This window comes from Molothrus aeneus, chromosome 9 (genome assembly GCF_037042795.1).
Source record: "Molothrus aeneus isolate 106 chromosome 9, BPBGC_Maene_1.0, whole genome shotgun sequence".
In the NCBI taxonomy this organism is placed as follows: domain Eukaryota; kingdom Metazoa; phylum Chordata; class Aves; order Passeriformes; family Icteridae; genus Molothrus; species Molothrus aeneus.
The window spans coordinates 30,213,435-30,230,655 of NC_089654.1; the positions used below are offsets into that span (position 1 = coordinate 30,213,435).

Sequence of the window (17,221 nt, forward strand, 5' to 3'; positions counted from 1 at the left end):
GTAGCACTGGCCTATTACACCATAGGCTGACGTGCACACACGCTCCACAGCAAGACAGCCTCTCCCAAGGTGTGTCCTGCCACAGTGGGTCCTGGTGGTCACAAGGCACAGCTCAGTGCCACCCTGGTGACCTGCACACAGCTCCTCCAGAAGGTGGCTGGGTGGGCTGGGGACCCAGAGTGGGTAAAGGGTGTGGGTCCTGTCCATCAGATGCCTGGGCTGGTCATGCCAGCGCCCCCCCCCCACCCCATCCCCTAGGTTTGTCTTCCACGCCACAACCTGCTGAAATCCAAAGCATAGCCACATCTCTGCCCTGCCCAGGAAGTCCTGGGGCACTGTTGGCATCATTAAATGCTTACAGAACTTAGTGCACCTCTTGCAGAGGGCAGGGCAGGCCAAGAGGTGTGGCAAGGAGGTAAGAGAAACCTGTAGATCATGTCTGGAAGAACATCTTGTGACACCTTGGCCACCCACAGGAAATATAGGGACAGTCACCCTCAAAACGATCAGCAGTGGGCAGCCTCCCTTGAGGGACGCGCCTGGCTCTGCACCTCCTGGCCACAGCTTCTCCCACACCCCTGTCACCACCACACCGGGGGACATGGCTGCTCGGAGAGTGGCCGTCATTGGTGCCGGCGCCTCCGGCCTGTGCGCCCTGAAATGCTGCCTGGATGAGGGGCTGGAGCCCACCTGCTTTGAGAGGAGCAAGGACATCGGGGGGCTCTGGCGCTTCGAGGTAAGCCCCGAGCAGCCAGGCTGCTCCTTGGCAGCAGCACGGACGGGCTCGGGATCGGTCCTTGGCAGATCACCGTGCACCGTTCCCCTGCTTTGCATGCGTGCGGCAGGCAGCTTTCCAAGGGAAACCAAGGAAAGTAAAAGTAGTTTGGCAGCGCAGTACCAGCTGGTGTGCCAGGCACATAGGACCCAGCTCCTGCTCACCAGCAGCAGGATGAAGCCTCCCCAAGGACTTCAATCCATGGCTTGCTCCCCCAGCATAGATTTCCCCTTTCCCATTCCTTCTTTCCCAATCTCATCCACACCTTCCTCTGCTATTTTGCTCTTGGTCACTCCCAGCCCTTGCCTGCCTATCTTATCTGACTCCACAGTCTGTACCTGTCCTGCCCAACACTTGCCTACCTATCTTGTTTTATCTGACCCCACTGTTTGTCCCCATTCTGCCCAGCCCTTTCCTGGAATCATGGTTGCTCCTCTTTCTGCTTCTGTGCCACTCACCCACACAGAGATACCGTGTCCTGCCTTCTCTGTGCCTTGGCTCTCCCTGCCTTGGAGCCATCCTGGAGCTTATCTCTGCCTCCACCTAATGAAGCTGCTGACTTTAATCCCATGGACCCACCAACAAAATGACCAGTGTTTCCACCATGCTCTGATATGCATGTGGGAGAGCCCTGGGGAAAAACAGGTGGCATCATGTCAGAGTGGGGTCTGGGGTGGATCTGTCACAGCCCACTAGTTCTACCTGTGGTGGGTCAGGGGCAGGGTTGGTGGAGCAGAACCAGAGCAGCAGCATCCAGCTATCGAGGCACAGACCTGGTAAGCAGGAGCAACCACTCAGCAGGAAGCACTGGAGCTGCCTCCACAACTGGTGAGACCTGATGTGGCAGCCAGGGCAACAGCACCACAGGAGCTTTGGGAATGCACTGCCTCATAGGGGCAAGGAGTGGAAGTGGGGAATCTGAGGCACAAGACCACCATGACCCACTGTCACCACTGCCTGGCTCCCACCAGTCCAGAGATACAGCCCTGGTTTTTGGGGTGGGGGGTCTCAACCACAGGAGAGTTGCTGGGTGGAGGGATGGGTGCTACAACAGCCTGTGGCTTAATCCTGCACCCATGGGGGACGTGCCAGGCGGGACAGGCAGGTGGCCCATCGTTCCCCGGGCAGCGCTGAGCTGTGCCCCCCTCCCACAGGAGCACCCCGAGGACGGCCGTGCCAGCATCTACCGCTCCGTCATCATCAACACCTCCAAGGAGATGATGTGCTTCAGCGACTTCCCCATCCCTGAGGACTTCCCCAACTACATGCACAACTCCAAGATCATGGAGTACTTCCGCATGTACGCCCAGCACTTCGACCTGCTCCGCCACATCCGCTTCAGGGTGAGGCCTGGGGCCCGAGGGGGAGGTGGCAGCGGGAGCGGGGCACAGGGTGCCTGACGCCGCTGTCCTGTGCCAGACCAGCGTGTGCCGCGTGTCCAAGCGCCCCGACTTCGCCAGCAGCGGGCAGTGGGAGGTGGTGACGGAGAGCGAGGGGAAGCAGGAGGCGGCCGTCTTCGACGCCGTGCTGGTGTGCAGCGGGCACCACACCAACGCTCATCTCCCCCTCAGCTCCTTCCCAGGTACTGCCTGTGGGCTGCTTGCCCGCTCCCTAGCATCCCTAAATGCCTCTGCAGTTTTAACACACTAGGGGGGATCACAAGAGTGTCCAAAGCATCCTGCTGGCAGATGTCACCGCTGCCAGCGTGCCTCTCCCACCTGACACAGGCTCCCTCCCCATACTGCTGGCCAAGCACCTGCTGGGCCCTCCAGCTCCTCACCAAGGCTGGAGGGCTCGGCACTGGTGGTGGTCTTGCCTCTGGGTGCCAGAGGAAAATGCCTGGAGAGCTTTCAGCTGTGGAGGCCCTCTTTGGCTGGGGAACAGGCTGGAGCACACTGTCCACCAGGGTCTGGCAAGATGGCACAGACCCTGGTTGTTCCTCTACTGGCAATGCATGGCACCAGACACGATCTGCAGCAGAATTTTGGGATGGAAGCATGGAATTCTCCAGTCCAAGCCCTGTTCCAAGCCAGGCTAGTCCCAAAGCCAGAGCAGGATGCTCAGGGCTAACCTATCTTCCATGCTGGTGATGCCACCACCTCTCTGGGCCCTACTCCAGGGCTGCATAACTCCGGTTGGTCACACTGATGCTAGCTTGTTCCCAAAACACACCACCAGTCTGAACAGGGGGCAGCCACCCTCCTGTTCCCACATCCCAGCCCAGCATGGCTTCCCTCTCTCTTCCAGGGCTGGAGAAGTTTGAGGGCTGCTACCTGCACAGCCGGGACTACAAGAACCCTCAGCCTTTTTTTGGAAAACGAGTGGTCGTGGTTGGCATTGGGAATTCAGGCATCGATATCGCAGTGGAGCTGAGCCACACAGCCAAGCAGGTGTGCTGGGAGAGCTCACAGGGACGGAACCCCAGAGGGGGGGATCATCACCCACCATCCCCCGTGGGCTCCCCAACCTCCAGCACCTGGCACAAGCACCCTGTCCCCTCTCTGTGGGGGTGGCTACTGTGGTCCCAGTAGCTGTGCTGGCTTCCCTGTCCCTGGAGCACAGCAGGGGCCCAGCCCAGTCTTGAACATGCTGCCGTGCCACCACCTCTCTTCACCTTCCTTCCAGGTTTTCCTCAGCACCAGGCGTGGGTCCTGGGTGCTGCACCGGGTGGCAGACAATGGGTACCCCTTTGATGTCAGCTATGCCAGTCGCTTTCTGCACCTCATCCAGAACCTGGTGCCTAAAAGTATCCTGAATTCCTTAATGGAGTGGAAGCTGAATGCCCGCTTTGACCACACACTCTATGGCCTAAAGCCCAAGCATGGGTGAGCGCCCCAGCAGCACCCCAGGTACCTGCTCCAGCAATGCCCATCCCCCTGCCAGGACCTGAACGAGGTCTGTCTGTGCCTTCCAGGGTCCTTGACACACACCCCACGGTCAACGATGACCTGCCCAACCGCATCATTTCGGGCAGGGTGCGGGTGAAGCCAAACATCCAGGAGTTCACAGAGACATCTGCCATCTTTGAGGATGGCACCAGGGAAGATGTCGATGCCATAGTTTTTGCCACAGGATACAGCTTCTCCTTCCCATTCCTCGAGGGCTGCGTGAAGGTGGTGGAGAACGAGATTCCCCTCTACAAATTCATGTTCCCCCCTGATCTGGAGAAGCCAACACTGGCTTTCATCGGCCTCATCCAGCCCTGGGGAGCCATCATGCCCATCTCAGAGCTCCAGAGTCGCTTGGCCATCTACGTCTTCAAAGGTAAGTCAGTTTGGGGGATGCAGCTGGGCTCCCCCAGCCATGCTAAGACTGAGTTATTGCTGGTGGCATCCCCTCACATGCTGCCTCTCCTGACTCACCTTTTTATCCTCCTTTTGCTTCTTCATGAGGACAAAACCCCATTTTGCATTTTTCTACGGCTCTTGCACTGTTCTTCTCTTGTGAGGGTCACTAATTAGTCCTGTTGCCTGCAACCATATTCTCCCTTTCCTTTCCTGCTATTATTTTCTTTGCCCATGTCTCCCACTTGCTCCTGACGTAGTGGCACGTCCCAAAAGCCCCACGTGCAAACAGGGGCCAGGCTGGGCTGCAGAGCCATCCAGACTATGGCAGGAGCACAGCCCACCCTCCAGCTCCAGCCTCCTTTTGCCCAGGGCTGCAGGGCCTGCCACCACCCGCCGACATGCTGGCCGAAATCACACAAACCAAGCAGAGAATGGCTGAGCGGTAAGGCCCCGGCGCAGCACGGCGCTGCCACCCTCACCCCCGGTGCTGCCCGTGCCAAACCCTCCCGTTCTCCCTCTCTCGCTGCCCGCAGGTACGTGAAGAGCCAGCGGCACACCATCCAGGTGGATTACATCCCTTACATGGACGAGCTCGCCCTCCAGCTGGGGGTCAAGCCCAACCTGCTCTCCCTGTTCCTCACGGACCCCAGGCTGGCCATGGAGGTGGCCTTCGGTCCGTGCACGCCGTACCAGTACCGGCTGCGGGGCCCGGGTGCGTGGGCGGGAGCCAGGGCCGCCATCCTGAGCCAGCGGCAGCGCGTGGTCAGCGCCCTGCAGCCGCGGGCCGCCCGCCGCCCCGCCCGGCCCAGCGCCCTGCCCCACGTCCTCACGGTGCTCTTCAGCATCGGCATGATCGTGGCCACCCTCGTCTACGTCTCGCTCTCTGCTTAGCCTAAAGGGAAGGAGACAGCGGGTGCTGCCGGCAGTCTTCTCCTTTTCCCTTGGGCTTTCCCTCGCTAGCTGCGCCGGAGCACGGAGGGAGCCATTCCTTGAAGGTGCAGGCTGGTCTATTGCGCTTTCCCTCTGTGATACCACCGAGTCTGCTCACGGGCTGCTCTGGGAGCAGCTCCCTAAGTCCTGGCTCGGCAGCCCCACGAGCTCTATCTATGGGTTAGGTCACAGAGGTGGTGGAGAAACTGGGAACGTGCCCAAGCGGGGGCCTCGGGAAAAGGCAATAAAGCTTGTCGCCGTGCCGCGGGGACCGGACAGCACAGTGCCTGGCTGCGTCAGTCTGAGCTCCATCCTGGGGGTCCCGCCGGTACCCCGCAGCCCCCTCAGCCCGGCCCGCAGCAGACATGGCCGCCGGCCGCTGAGGCGACGCGGCCCCCGCCCCGCGCGCCCGTGCCAGCGGCGGGCCGGCCGCCCGCAGCAAACATGGCGGGTGCCCGGCGGCGGGGCCGCGGGTCGGGGGCGGGGCGCGGCCGCGGAGCGCGGCGGGGGCGGGTCAGAGCGCCCCGCAGCGGCCGGCGGGGGGTGGCGCCATCTTGGACGGAGGCGGAGAGCGGGGCGGCGGCGGCGGCAGCGGCAGGTGGGGTCGGGCCGGGCCCGGGCCCGGGGACGGTGGGGCGGGTGTCACGGGTCGGGGTGAGGGTGTCGGCTCCCCGGGCGCCGCTGCGGGAGGCGGTGGGTGAGGCGTGGCCGCGCGTCCCCGCGGTGTAGCGGTGTCCTGGACCCCGCAGCGGGCAGACCCCGTCTGGCAGCCCCTCGGGAGGGCCCGGCCCTGCCGGTGTGTCCCGCTCCTCCCCCGGGCCTCGGCAGACCCGCGGCTGCCCGTGGGCCGAGCCCGCCGTGACAGCCCCGCCACCGCCTCCGCCGAGCAGAGCCCCAGCCCCAGCCCTGCCTGCTCGGAGGCAGATTTTCCGCCCCCGCTTACCCAGCTCATCCCCTTAACCTTACGGCGAGCTCAGGGCTCAGCTCTGGTTCCCGTCTCCGAAAGAGGGAGAGTCCGGGCGGATCCGGCTTCCCCGGGTGGTGTCAGCCCGGCGAGATGCTGGACCCCATCCCTCCCTCAGAGCCCCCGGGAATGAATGCCTGCCATACTCCCGAACAGACCCCATCCCTCCCTCAAACCCCCTGGGAATGAATGCCTGCCGGTGCTCCCGGACAGACCCCATCCCTCCCTCAGAGCCCCCGGGAATGAATGCCTGCCATACTCCCGAACAGACCCCATCCCTCCCTCAAACCCCCTGGGAATGAATGCCTGCCGGTGCTCCCGGACAGACCCCATCCCTCCCTCAGAGCCCCCGGGAATGAATGCCTGCCATACTCCCGAACAGACCCCATCCCTCCCTCAAACCCCCTGGGAATGAATGCCTGCCGGTGCTCCCAGTGCTCCTGGACAGACCCCATCCTTCCCTCAGAGCCCTGGGAATGAATGCCTGCCAGTGCTCCCGGTGCTCCCGGACAGACCCCATCCCATCCCTCTTGCAGAAGCCCCTTCGGGCTGCCTGCCAGTGCTTCCCAGTGCGGTCACTGGCCGGGTGGGAGGCAGCAAGGGTGGCACATCCCGGGGAGGGGAATGGGTGTAATTCACATGTTGTTTTCCACATGAGAAGCTGGGGCTGGCTGGAGCCGAAGGGCCCTGGTGATGGGGCAGGCAGGCAGGGGCTCGCTGCCAGACTGGGATGTACGGAGATGTTGTGGAGGTTTGCTGGGGCTGTGGTGTGGGCAGCATTTCTATCCTTGACTTGGGTGTACCTGTGTCACACCATCTCCCTGTGCTACAAGGGCTGGCCTGGATGCAGGAGGGTTTGAGCTGTAAAAGTTAATTCAGCAAAGCCAGGTATTTCAGGCTGTGCACAAAGACCTGTCCTGACACAGGCCGGGTGCCTGTGTGTGTGATGCAGGGGATGCAGATGGCACACGCCAGACAGGAACCTGGGATAAACCTCAGGGATTGTTTGGAGAGCGTAACCTGTAAGGGACAGAGGGACTGGAATACTTTTAGAGAAGAGAAAGGGAAGCTTCACACCTGGTAACATCTGCACATATCTCCCAGGTCTGTCCTGCTACAAGGGAAGTTGAGCCTTTCCCACCTTCCTCCCTATAGATGAGAAGTAAGGGAGCCTCAGTGGAGATACTGGAGAGGAAACTCCTCAGCAGCAGGTCTGGTGGTACAGGGGCAGTTTTTGTGAGGAGCTGTCTGAGCCTCTGCAGAGCAGAGGGGAAAGATGTCAGAGCAAGAGGTGCAGCTCATTTGACCTGGATCTTCAGGTGTACTTGATCTGCACTGAGAGGGGTGAGGGTATGGCTTAGCTGCCCACATGAGCTGTCTTTTAGCCCTCAGGATTTAAGAAATACTGTAGTAATTGCTCCATAATGTTCTAAAGCCTGGCTTTGGCTGGCAGCCTCACTTGGCACCTTTCATATAACTTGATCTTTTAAACAAACCTCCAAATGTCACAAGTGAGCACATGAAGCAAGGCTGGCTGTCCCCTTGCTTGCTCTGCAGATCCCACAGTAAGCTGAAAGCTGCAAAATAAGCCTGGAAGTGGGCAAAAACCCCAGTCCATCTCAGCTCCTGGAAAGAGGGTAAGGCCTGAAGAGTCCTGTGTAGCTTGCAGTGACTTTGTTGTTTATCCTAAAAGGCGTGTGGTTGTTCATGGCTTGGTCAGTTGTGTTTTGCTTTCTCTGCGCTGGGTGAGATTGGGCATGGGGGCCATCTCCAGCTGCAGAGGGACACTGAGGTGGCCAGGGCCCTTCCCTCACCGTGTCCCTGCAGAGAGCTGGGCAGGTGCTGGCTAGGTGACAACAAATGGTCCTCCTTGCTGTGCTGTGCTGTGCTGTGCTGCAGCTGACACGGTGACTTGCCTGGTGAATCATAAGTGAATGCTGCTGAGAGCTGAGCTTTTTGCAGACACCACAGCATTAGCCCTGCTCCTTGGACAAGCTCCAGCCTGGGCGATTCCATTCGGACACTTTAAATGCTCCCTGTCGCCTTTGCAGGCACAAGGCTCTGCTCTTCTGCCTGCGAGCTCTCGGAGACTTGTTGGGAGCTGTAAAACAGCTGCTACTTTCACTCCCTGGCTGTTTTCTTGCTGGGTTGTCTGTAGAGCTGACTGCAGGACTGTGAAAGAGGCTCTGTTAACACCAGGCAGTTGATTTGACAATAAAGGTTGGCTTTATTTTTCCCATCAGCTCTACTCTGTTGGGTGCCAAGGGTTGATGTGGGACACAGGTGAAGTCGTATTGGTTTTGGAGTCTTAACAATTACCAGCTTAGCTAGAGTTATGGTTTTAAGGATGTGGCTATAATTAGGTCAAGCTGTTTGTTTGTTGCATTCCCATTCAGCTCCCAAACTTGGTAGTGGAAATGAACTTGGGGCCTTTTTTAGGGTTGCTGTTCATCTCCACTGGCAAAGAACATTTGGGAGACGGCTCTTTTGCTCCTCTCCTTGCTGCCAGGGCCGTGGGCAAAGGCAGAGTGTTGTTGTGTGTCCCTGCCAGGGGCTGCTGAGGGGCCATGGGGAACACCACCAGCGAGCGGGTGTCAGGGGAGCGCCATGGCTCCAAGTCCCAGCGCTCCGACGGCTCCGGTGCCTCCCACCCCGCCAAGGAGCACCCGCACAAGATCATGGTGGGCAGCACCGACGACCCCAGCGTCTTCAGCTCCCACGACTCCAAGGTAGGGGCTGGCTGCTGCCTTCCCTGCCTGCCTTCCAGAGCCTCGGCACACTGCCTGTGTGTGGGGCTGTGCTTCCAGCCATGCCAGGCGTCTCTGGGGAGCTGGGGGCCTGGAGGAGCTCTGTGGTGCTCCTGTGTGTGGCTGGTAGAGGCCAGCTGCGTGAATGTGTTCATTCGGTCACATCTCTCTGGTTTTCTTTGCCCAGATTCCTGGGGACAAGGAGTTTGTGTCATGGCAGCCAGACCTGGAGGAGCCAGTGAAACCATCCCAACAGGCTCGTCCCACTGTCATACGCTGGGCTGATGGAGGCAAGGAGGTCTTCATCTCCGGATCCTTCAACAACTGGAGCACCAAGATCCCACTCATCAAGAGGTAGCCAGTCCCTCAAGTCATTTACTCTATGTTCATGTCTGCTCCAGAGCAGAGAACATTTTCCTTTGCTCTCTTGGCTTTTCTCTGCTCACTCAAGCTGTGGGTCTGAGGCAAATACATAGTCAGCTCCATCCCTGCATGGTGCTGCAGGGACAGTGGGAAGTTGTGAAACAGGGACAGGACGGGATGGGCCACTTTGCATGCCCAGCTGGATGTCACACAGCAGCCAGTGCTGGCAGCAGAGCCCTGCCCAGGTATGCAGCAGCCCTCTGGAAGCTGTCAGCTCTTCCCTTGGCTGCAGCATTAGCCCATGCCTAGTTGTATGGCTGCCAGTGGGTGTTAGTTGTTTGTCCCTCACATATCTTCCTGCCCTAATGATGTTCTCACTGTTCTGCAGCACATCTGTGACTTACATGGAAGCTCATGTAGGACTCTAGCAATTAATCTGGAATGAGTTTATCTCAATTTCAGATTTGACAAACAGAGCTGTCCCACTTGCCCTTGTCCTGCTGTGCCAGCACAGGGCAGGAGCTTTGCCCACGTGTTCTTCGTAGCCTGTCTTGCGCAGGGTGTCTGTCACCTCCACTTTCTCGGGGCACGGAGGGCGGGACTGGCACTTGCAGCTGGAATGCCAGGGCTTTGAGCCATGGAATGCTCAAAGGAGCATTGGAATGCTGGTGCCTGTCGTGGCCATGCCTTGGGTCACTGATGATGAGCAAGCCTGACCCTGCATGAGGGGTAGAGGGGCTGGGCAGTGCTGGTTCCTAGGGCCCCATGGAAGAGCAGCATTCAGAGCATCAACAGGCTGATGCCTTTGCACATCTGTTCTCTCTGCACAGCCACAATGACTTTGTTGCTATCCTGGACCTTCCAGAAGGAGAGCACCAGTACAAATTTTTTGTGGATGGCCAGTGGGTTCACGATCCATCGGAGGTAATGCTCCAAGCTTTATCCCTTCAGATCTTCTCTTCTTCAGGGAACTAGACAGGATGTAACTGCAGCAGAGGGGGAACAGGGAGAGCAGAGACTGTCTCCTGAAACAAAAGGCACACCTCCATCCCCTGAGTCATTTCAGAGGCTGCTTCCTCTGGACGTAGTCATGATTTATGGGGAACCATTGGGAAAGGGCAGGGAAATGCCAGAAGGCCGTCACGTCCCACTGAGAATTGGCAATGGGAAGATGGGCCATGAGGTCAGCACTCACTTACAGGTTCTCTTCCAAACTGAATCATGGGGGAGCAGCATGGGAAGGACAACACACCTACCCATGGGCATGTAGCAGGATGGAGGATGGAAATAGGAGGTGATGTAGGAGTCTGTGATAAAGGAAAATCCTCCCGGGGTAAACAGCAGAGGTCTACAAGTGTAGGACAGAGAGGGACACCAGCCTCCTGTGCTCAGAGGTAGTGTTGCAGCAAAGACAGCTTGGGCTGGGAGGATCTAGGAAGCACTGAATGTGCCTCAGTTGGAGCTGAACATAGAAAGATTCTCACTCCAGTTCTTTCCAGCCTGTGGTTACCAGCCAGATGGGGACGATAAACAACCTCATCCACGTCAAGAAGTCTGACTTCGAGGTGTTTGATGCGTTGAAGGTGGATTCCCTGGAAAGCTCAGAAACCTCAGGTCGGGGTGAGTTTTGTGGCATTAGAGCTTTGCATGTGCTATTTCCCACCTCCTCTGCTCTGAGACTCCCTGCTCTGGGTGCACAGACCCCCTGGGCAGAGGTGTGAGCCTTCACTGGGGATGAGCAGTGTTGGGCAGCGTGTCCTCCTCAGCCCACAGCTGAGGCCTCATCCCTCTGGAGAGGCTGTGTTGGTGTAACTTGTTCTGTGCTAGCACCATCCCAGAGCAGAGCTGCTGCAGTGCGTGGCTGAGGGAGCCATTTCAGACTGGGAAATGCCAGGAACATCAGCCCTTTCTGTCTGATCAACTGTAAGTCATCTGATCCAGGGTACAAGCTAGGTGATAGCAGGATCCAGTTTATTTTCAGCACCTACTCTTGGTTTTCATGCCAAGGTAATTTGTACCAGTGCTAGCACATTGCAAACCTCCCTGTCTGCTTGTGTTACAGCAGCAGGTTGGGTTACCACACAGGCACTGGTGGTGCTGGCTCAGTGTGAAATGCTGGCAGGAAGCTCAGTCGTGTGTGTGTCCCTGGTACAGCCCCATCTCAGGTACAGCTCAGCTTCATGTCCTTTCCCAGCCTGGGCAAGAGAGGCTCTGCTGGAGAGAAGCCAGCAAGCAGCAGCAGCCCAAGGAGATGGAGCCCTTCTGGGGGCTGGCTGTTACCAAAGGTTCAGATCAGATGTGGCTGGGAGATGTGGCCAGTCCAGCTTTCAGTGACCACAAGCTCCTGAGGTCCCTCCCCTGTTTGGAACAGCTGCTCAGTGTAGAGTTCCTGTTTGCCTTCCCTGGACCTCCTCATCAGGCAGCACCTAGAGCAGCCTGCTCCCTGTGCCCCTGCTGCTGAGGGCACAGCTCTGGAGCATGCCAGCTGCTTCCTGCAGGGAGAGGGACCTGGCTGAGCCATGTGCTTGAGGGGTCTTGTGATGGGTAACATGGGGTGCCTGTGTTGTGTCAGTGCATGTACCAGCTTACAGCCCTGCTTGGAATTGCCATGGGCTCACCCAGCTGCTTTTTCTGCTGTGAAAAGGCTGACCTGTTGCTATAGAATAGATCTCTGCCCATGGCTTGTGGAGGATGTTTGTGCTTGAAAGACCTTGCTGAGTCCTTCTCAGCTTCTTGGGAGCTGCTCTGTGCTCGCCCATCCTGCTTCAGTCATTTCATGTCTCTGCCTTTGTCTTGTCTCTAGATTTATCCAGCTCCCCACCGGGACCTTATGGCCAGGAGATGTACGTGTACCGGCCTGAAGAGCGCTTCAAATCCCCACCCATCCTCCCACCTCACCTCCTCCAGGTCATCCTCAACAAGGACACCAACATCTCGGTGTGTACCAGCATACTGCCCACTGACAGAGCCACACTGGGGTCACAAAGGGAGTCCTGTTGGCAGGGAGCCTGGGCTGCCCTTGGCTGGGGTCTAGCCCTTGGCATTTCCTAGGAAAAGAGTCACTTGTCCCATTTTCCACACTGATTTGGCCTCTGGTGCTTAGCTGAGCTCTGTGCCTGTTCAGAACAGCCAGAGGCAGTGTTAGCTCAAGCTGCCTGAGACAGCAGCTCCCTGTGCTGGCAGGGGCGGGGGGATCAGGGCTCTGCTGTTCCCCTGTGACACTCCTCTCCTCGTAGTGTGACCCAGCCCTGCTGCCCGAGCCCAACCACGTCATGCTCAATCACCTCTACGCACTCTCCATCAAGGTAAGCACAGGTCCCACAAGGCTGCAGGTGTGGAGCTGCTCTGGCTTCCAGGAGCCTGCAGCACCTGCAGGGAGCAGAACCTGCTCAGCTGGGGGTGCAGATGGGAGCTGGCTGCCTGGTGAGGGGTGGCACGCACAGGGGCAGAGGGTGTGACCTCCTGACAATTCCCTTCAGCCGCCTCCCTGCAGCATGGGGGAGCTAAGCATGGATCAGACCCTGCCCTAGCTCTGCCCCGCTGCCCTGTTGTGCATTGGACTGGCTGTGGGAGTGGGGGCAGCAGGGACAGGCTGGGGCAGCTCCCTGAGCCCCAGGGGTGCCCTGGCCCCAGGTGCTGACGCTGTCTCCCTCAGGATGGCGTGATGGTGCTCAGTGCCACGCACCGCTACAAGAAGAAGTACGTCACCACGCTGCTGTACAAGCCCATCTGAGCCAGGCCTCACACGCTCCCCACGCAGGACACCAAACGCCGCTTGTCTGCACACACTGGGCCACGGGACTGTGTGACAACTGGCCACTGGCTCCAGCCTCCAACCTGGCAGGGACGCGGGCCCCGGCAACAAGCTCAGGGCCACTGGGGCCTGTGACGCTGTCCCATCCTACCGGCGTGGTTCAGCCCTTGGTTTCCACCCACCTGCAGCTTCCCTTGGCTTCTGTGAGTCTCTGGGACCACTTTGCTGCTCACCAGAACAGCCCTTCCTCACGCCCAACACGAAAAGGGCTTCACCCTGCCTGTCTTCTCCAACCTGTGAGGGCCTCAAGGTGGTCCTGGCACTGCACCCAGTCCACGCTCCAGGAACACATCCTGTTCTTCTGAAGGTTGTGCTGCTGCCCTGGTGCTGAATCTCCAAGGCCACCTTGTCTGCTAGGGGCTCTGTGACACTCCAGCCTGACATCTGCCCCCTGTTCCACAGCCCTGGCTGTGGGGCTGCCCCTCAGCTTTTTTGAACCTCCGCGAGGTTCAGCGTCGAGCCAGCATGATGGACAGTAGAGCTGGACCCAGCCACTCTTACCTGCTGCTGTGAGAGCACCATCAAGGACTGCGATGCCCTGTCCCCAATATCAGCTGCTTCTGTGGGACAGGGCTGACTTTGTCACAGCCAGAGGGGCACTGGCACATGCCCTGGGAAGAGCAGAGCCGGGCAGGCACTCCAGGACCCCGGCTGCACCGCCTGCTGCCGCAGCAGTGCCGTGGGACAGGGGGTTCTCTATTTATTACAGTATTTATTGTTCTCGGTGCTGCTTGCCTGGTGTTGGAGAGGAGGTCCAGAAGAGGAGGAAAGGGAGCACCCAGTGCAGCACAGAGCTGTCCTTGGGTTGTTAAGGTAGGGCACAGAGCCACCCCCTGGGGACAGCTGGGGCCTTTGGCACCCTGTGCTGCAGGTGGTTTGGGGAGGGGGAGCACGGCTGCAGACAGGCATGCCAGAAACACCACAACCCAAAGGAAACCTTTATTGGGGACTCTTCAGCCACTGAACAGAATATGGCATTTCTTACATCTTCTTCCTGCGCTGGGGCCCCGACATGTGCCGAGTCCCCAGAGCGCATTTCCAATACCTCTGTCTATATACATATACATACATCCACAAGCAGGGACAGGGACTCATCGGGGTTACAGAGGGGACCAGGTCCCAGGGCAAGGTGTGCTCAGCATGGGGGGCTGTGTCACCCCACTCTGAGCACGAAGGGTGGAAGGGAGCAAGTGCTGAAGCATGGGCCAGACAAAGGCCAAGCCAGCAGCTGCTGCTGCCATGCCAAGCAAAGGCTGGTGGAGGGCATGCAACCACCACAGCAGCCCAAACCCACTAACTGTGTAGCTCTGGACATCCCAGACCCCTTTCACCCCAGCCCTCAGAGCAGCAGGGATAGGGTCCACTCCAGCCCTCTGGCACGGCTCAGCTCAGCAGCCAGCGGGCTCTTCCATGCTGGCCATTGCTCCTTGCCCTGCATGGGCTCACGCAACAGGCAGGGCCTGCTGGGCCTTCACCTGGCAAGAGACAACACATGGCAATAAGGAAGAGCACTACTGTGCCCTGGAGACAGGGACATGCTAGCTGAGGACAGATGAGGAGAATGTGTCCCTGTGTCCCCCACAGTCACCTAGCTCCCTCAGCACTCCAGGACAGCCACCAGGGGTGTGTGCCATCTGTGTCCATCCCCAGGGCATCAGGGCAAACTCACCTCCAGGTTTGTCCTGGCCTTGCGCAGCACACTGTGGGTCCTAGTCACTGCAGGAGAGAGAGATGGGGTCAGTGAGGTCCCTGTGCCACAGAACCACATGGGCACGTGGGGAGCAGGCCAGCTTGGCTGTGCCACCAGCGCACGTACACTGGCTGACGATGAACTGCTCCATGCTGTCCTTGAGCTGGGCTGTGCTGCGCAGCCGCCTGGCCGTGCTCTGCAGAGCATCCTCCCTCTCGGAGAGCCGGGCCCGCAGTGCTGCGATCTCGCCCTGGAGCACCTGCTCCTGGGACAGGGGCGGGGGATGAGCTCTGAGCACCCGGCCCCAGTGCCCCGCCGGCCCCCAGCCCCTGCTCACCTTGCCCTGGTGCTGGGCAGGGCTCACGGGCAGCACGGTGCTCCAGAAGGCAGCGAGGAGGGACACGCACTCCTCCAGGATGCCGTGCAGGGTGCTGGCGCTTCCCCACAGATGCCCCTGCCCCGTGCCCGTCCATCCCAGGGCCTGCGGGAGAAGGGTGCGGGAGCAGATGCTGCCGGGGCACCCCCATCCCGCCGCAGCCGGGGAGTGGCCTTGCTCAGCCCGGCACAGCTGGGCAGTGCCGGCAGCATTCCCTGGCCTGGAGGCTCCCTGCCTCCAGCTGCCCCTGCAGCCCTCGGGGCTGCTTCTGGGCTCGGGAGCCACGTAATGCACTGAGGTGCACCGAGGGTCTGGCCCCCAGCTTCTGCCTGCCCCGTCCTGCCCACGCTTTACCTCCTTTGCCGGGAGCGGGCAGCTGGGCAGCCCGAGTGCTGGGCGTGTGAGACACATCAGCTCCCGGGCCAAGGCCTTTCCCTCCACGATGTGCTGCTCCAGGGCTCGGTACGTGTCCAGGCGGCCGACAACGTGAGCCCCCGTCAGTCCCTCGCTCTTCCTCAGCAGCACGTCTGCCCCGCGTGGCTCTGTGGAGCAAGCTGGGTGAGGAGAGGACCACTGCCCGCTCCCCCGGTGACCCACCCTGTCCCATCCCAGGCACTCGACTCTGCTCTGAGCTCTCCAGTCTTGCTCAGCAAGGGTGCTGCCACGCGTTCAGCAGAACCCACCGTCCATCCGCCGGAGCACCGACGTGCTGGAGGGCAGTGGGGACAGGAGGGGAGCTGCTGAGTTAGTGCCAACATCACGCACTGGAGGAGATGGGAAGCAGCCTGGAACAAGAAACATCTGAGCCCTTGCAGATAGATGTGGCGCTGTGCCTGGGGCTGCTGGGGTCCTGCCCTCCCTCTCTGCCTGCCAGCAGGGCCACTGTGTGCAACCTGCTGCCCCAGGAGAAGTGTCTGGGACCACCCAGGGGTTGCAGAGGGGCCAGGCACCCCAAGGGCAGGGGCTGGGCAGGGATGCCGTGCATGGGTCCCATACCTGCTCGTGTCTCAGCAGAGGGGCCCGGGAGGCTCTCGTAGACGTGCAGCTCCGCACGCAGGGTCTGCAGGAGCAGGCGCTGCTCCTCACTCTGCTGCTGCAGGAGCGTCACCGAGTGCTGCAGCCTGCAGAGGTGACACGTGGGTCCTGTGCCAGCCACCGCTCCCAGTCCTGTGGCCCCAAGGCCACAGTACCCCAAACCTTACCTGTTATTGTCCTCCTGCAGAGAGCGCCGCTCGTCCCGGAGCTGCCGGACACTCTCTTGGCACTCGGAGAGCTCCTCTGCCAGCCTCCGCTGCTTCCCGCGCCACTGGCCCAGCTCTGCCTCAGCCTCCCGTGCCCGGGAGCAGGCAGCCACAAGTGTCTCCTGCACCCGTGCCAGCTCTGGGAACAGAGAGCACGGAGGTGTCACCACCACCCCACTCAGCCAGTGCCCTCCGGGGCTCAGCCCCAGAACGCTGGCCCAGCCCTACCTTGGGAGAGGTGGTCCCGTTGGAGCCGCAGGGTCCGGTTTTCCTCGTGCAGAGCCTGGTTCTCCCTGCTCAGCTGCAGCCCCAGCTCCGGTGTCTGGGCATAGACATCACTGGGCAATCCTGTGGAGGGGAGCAGTGCTGAGTCTCTGTCCCAGTGCCCTGCTGTGCAGGGGGTGAGCAGAGGGATGTGCAGAGGCCTGGCCCCGCAGCCCCAGCCCGTACCGCTGCCCTTGCCGGCCAGGCGGCGCTCCAGCTGCTCCCGGAGCCGGTCGTTGGTGCAGATGGACTCCTCCAGGCGCTGGCGCAGGTTGCGGATCTCCACCAGGTGTTCCTCCAGCAGGTCTGCCCCTGCCACAGCCAGGGACACAGCTCAGGGCAGGAAAGGCTGGGCCTGCCCCTCTCCACAGCAGAGCCCTGTCCCGCAGCTGTTGTGGTGCTGGATCTCTTCCCAGTACCCCACAGGCAGGTGGGATGCCCTGTGCTCTCCACCATGGACCATACCTGTCAGCTTCTGCCCACAGGGGTACCCCGGGGGCAGGGCCCCATAGAGCAGCTGGCCGGGCGGGGGCACGTCCCAGAGGCCATGGGGGAGCTCAGCTGGGCCCTGCAGGGCTCCGTGTCGGCAGAACGATGCTGGGGCTTTGCTGCCCTCTCCAAAAGGGCCCAGTGGCACTGTGGGCTTTGCTGGTGCCATGGGCAGTGTCACACCTGCACACACAGGACAAAGCAGGGAGGAGGAGAAGGACAATGAGCAGGTAGGAAGAATGGGGCAACGAACTCCCTCATCTGCTTTTCCCCCCCTTGTT

The 17,221-nt window shown here is 60.2% G+C and overlaps 3 protein-coding genes across 15 annotated transcripts in view; 2 read left to right on the forward strand and 1 right to left on the reverse strand.

Moving 5' to 3' along the window:
- The first annotated feature begins 297 nt into the window (after nucleotides 1–297).
- LOC136559906 (flavin-containing monooxygenase 5-like) lies at nucleotides 298–5,250 on the forward strand. Of its 2 annotated transcripts, XM_066555415.1 has the most exons (8): nucleotides 298–736; nucleotides 1,930–2,118; nucleotides 2,195–2,357; nucleotides 3,023–3,165; nucleotides 3,401–3,600; nucleotides 3,690–4,039; nucleotides 4,432–4,504; nucleotides 4,596–5,250. In XM_066555415.1, the coding sequence occupies exons 1-8, from the start codon at nucleotides 602–604 to the stop codon at nucleotides 4,951–4,953; spliced, it is 1,611 nt and encodes a 536-aa protein (XP_066411512.1). In that variant the 5' UTR covers nucleotides 298–601; the 3' UTR covers nucleotides 4,954–5,250. The 2 variants fall into 2 exon arrangements, with proteins under 2 accessions (XP_066411512.1, XP_066411511.1); XM_066555414.1 differs by lacking the exon at nucleotides 298–736 and having other exon boundaries at nucleotides 1,505–2,118.
- A 290-nt stretch (nucleotides 5,251–5,540) lies between these two features.
- Nucleotides 5,541–13,606, forward strand: PRKAB2 (protein kinase AMP-activated non-catalytic subunit beta 2). 2 transcript variants are annotated; one of them, XM_066556041.1, is made up of 8 exons: nucleotides 5,541–5,590; nucleotides 8,508–8,685; nucleotides 8,891–9,057; nucleotides 9,897–9,990; nucleotides 10,566–10,686; nucleotides 11,870–12,003; nucleotides 12,303–12,371; nucleotides 12,722–13,606. In XM_066556041.1, exons 2-8 carry the CDS (start codon nucleotides 8,524–8,526, stop codon nucleotides 12,797–12,799), a joined length of 825 nt encoding a protein of 274 aa, XP_066412138.1. In that variant the 5' UTR covers nucleotides 5,541–5,590; nucleotides 8,508–8,523; the 3' UTR covers nucleotides 12,800–13,606. The 2 variants fall into 2 exon arrangements, with proteins under 2 accessions (XP_066412138.1, XP_066412139.1); XM_066556042.1 differs by lacking the exon at nucleotides 5,541–5,590 and having other exon boundaries at nucleotides 6,625–8,685; nucleotides 10,566–10,680.
- Nucleotides 13,607–13,803: 197 nt separating this feature from the next.
- The window catches only part of PDE4DIP (phosphodiesterase 4D interacting protein), a 37,925-nt gene continuing 34,507 nt past the window's right edge, over nucleotides 13,804–17,221 (reverse strand). For 7 of the 11 annotated variants that reach the window (XM_066555889.1, XM_066555888.1, XM_066555882.1 and 4 more), the window contains 10 exons: nucleotides 16,917–17,123; nucleotides 16,638–16,763; nucleotides 16,416–16,535; nucleotides 16,149–16,326; nucleotides 15,943–16,067; nucleotides 15,630–15,731; nucleotides 14,908–15,488; nucleotides 14,697–14,835; nucleotides 14,550–14,596; nucleotides 13,804–14,355 (listed from right to left, as the gene is read on the reverse strand). In XM_066555889.1, the coding sequence (XP_066411986.1) occupies nucleotides 14,323–14,355; nucleotides 14,550–14,596; nucleotides 14,697–14,835; nucleotides 14,908–15,488; nucleotides 15,630–15,731; nucleotides 15,943–16,067; nucleotides 16,149–16,326; nucleotides 16,416–16,535; nucleotides 16,638–16,763; nucleotides 16,917–17,123 (1,658 nt within the window). In that variant the 3' untranslated portion in view covers nucleotides 13,804–14,322. The remainder of the gene's footprint in view (nucleotides 14,356–14,549; nucleotides 14,597–14,696; nucleotides 14,836–14,907; nucleotides 15,489–15,629; nucleotides 15,732–15,942; nucleotides 16,068–16,148; nucleotides 16,327–16,415; nucleotides 16,536–16,637; nucleotides 16,764–16,916; nucleotides 17,124–17,221) is intronic. The other 4 variants (XM_066555890.1, XM_066555884.1, XM_066555885.1 and 1 more) reach the window with 2 other exon arrangements.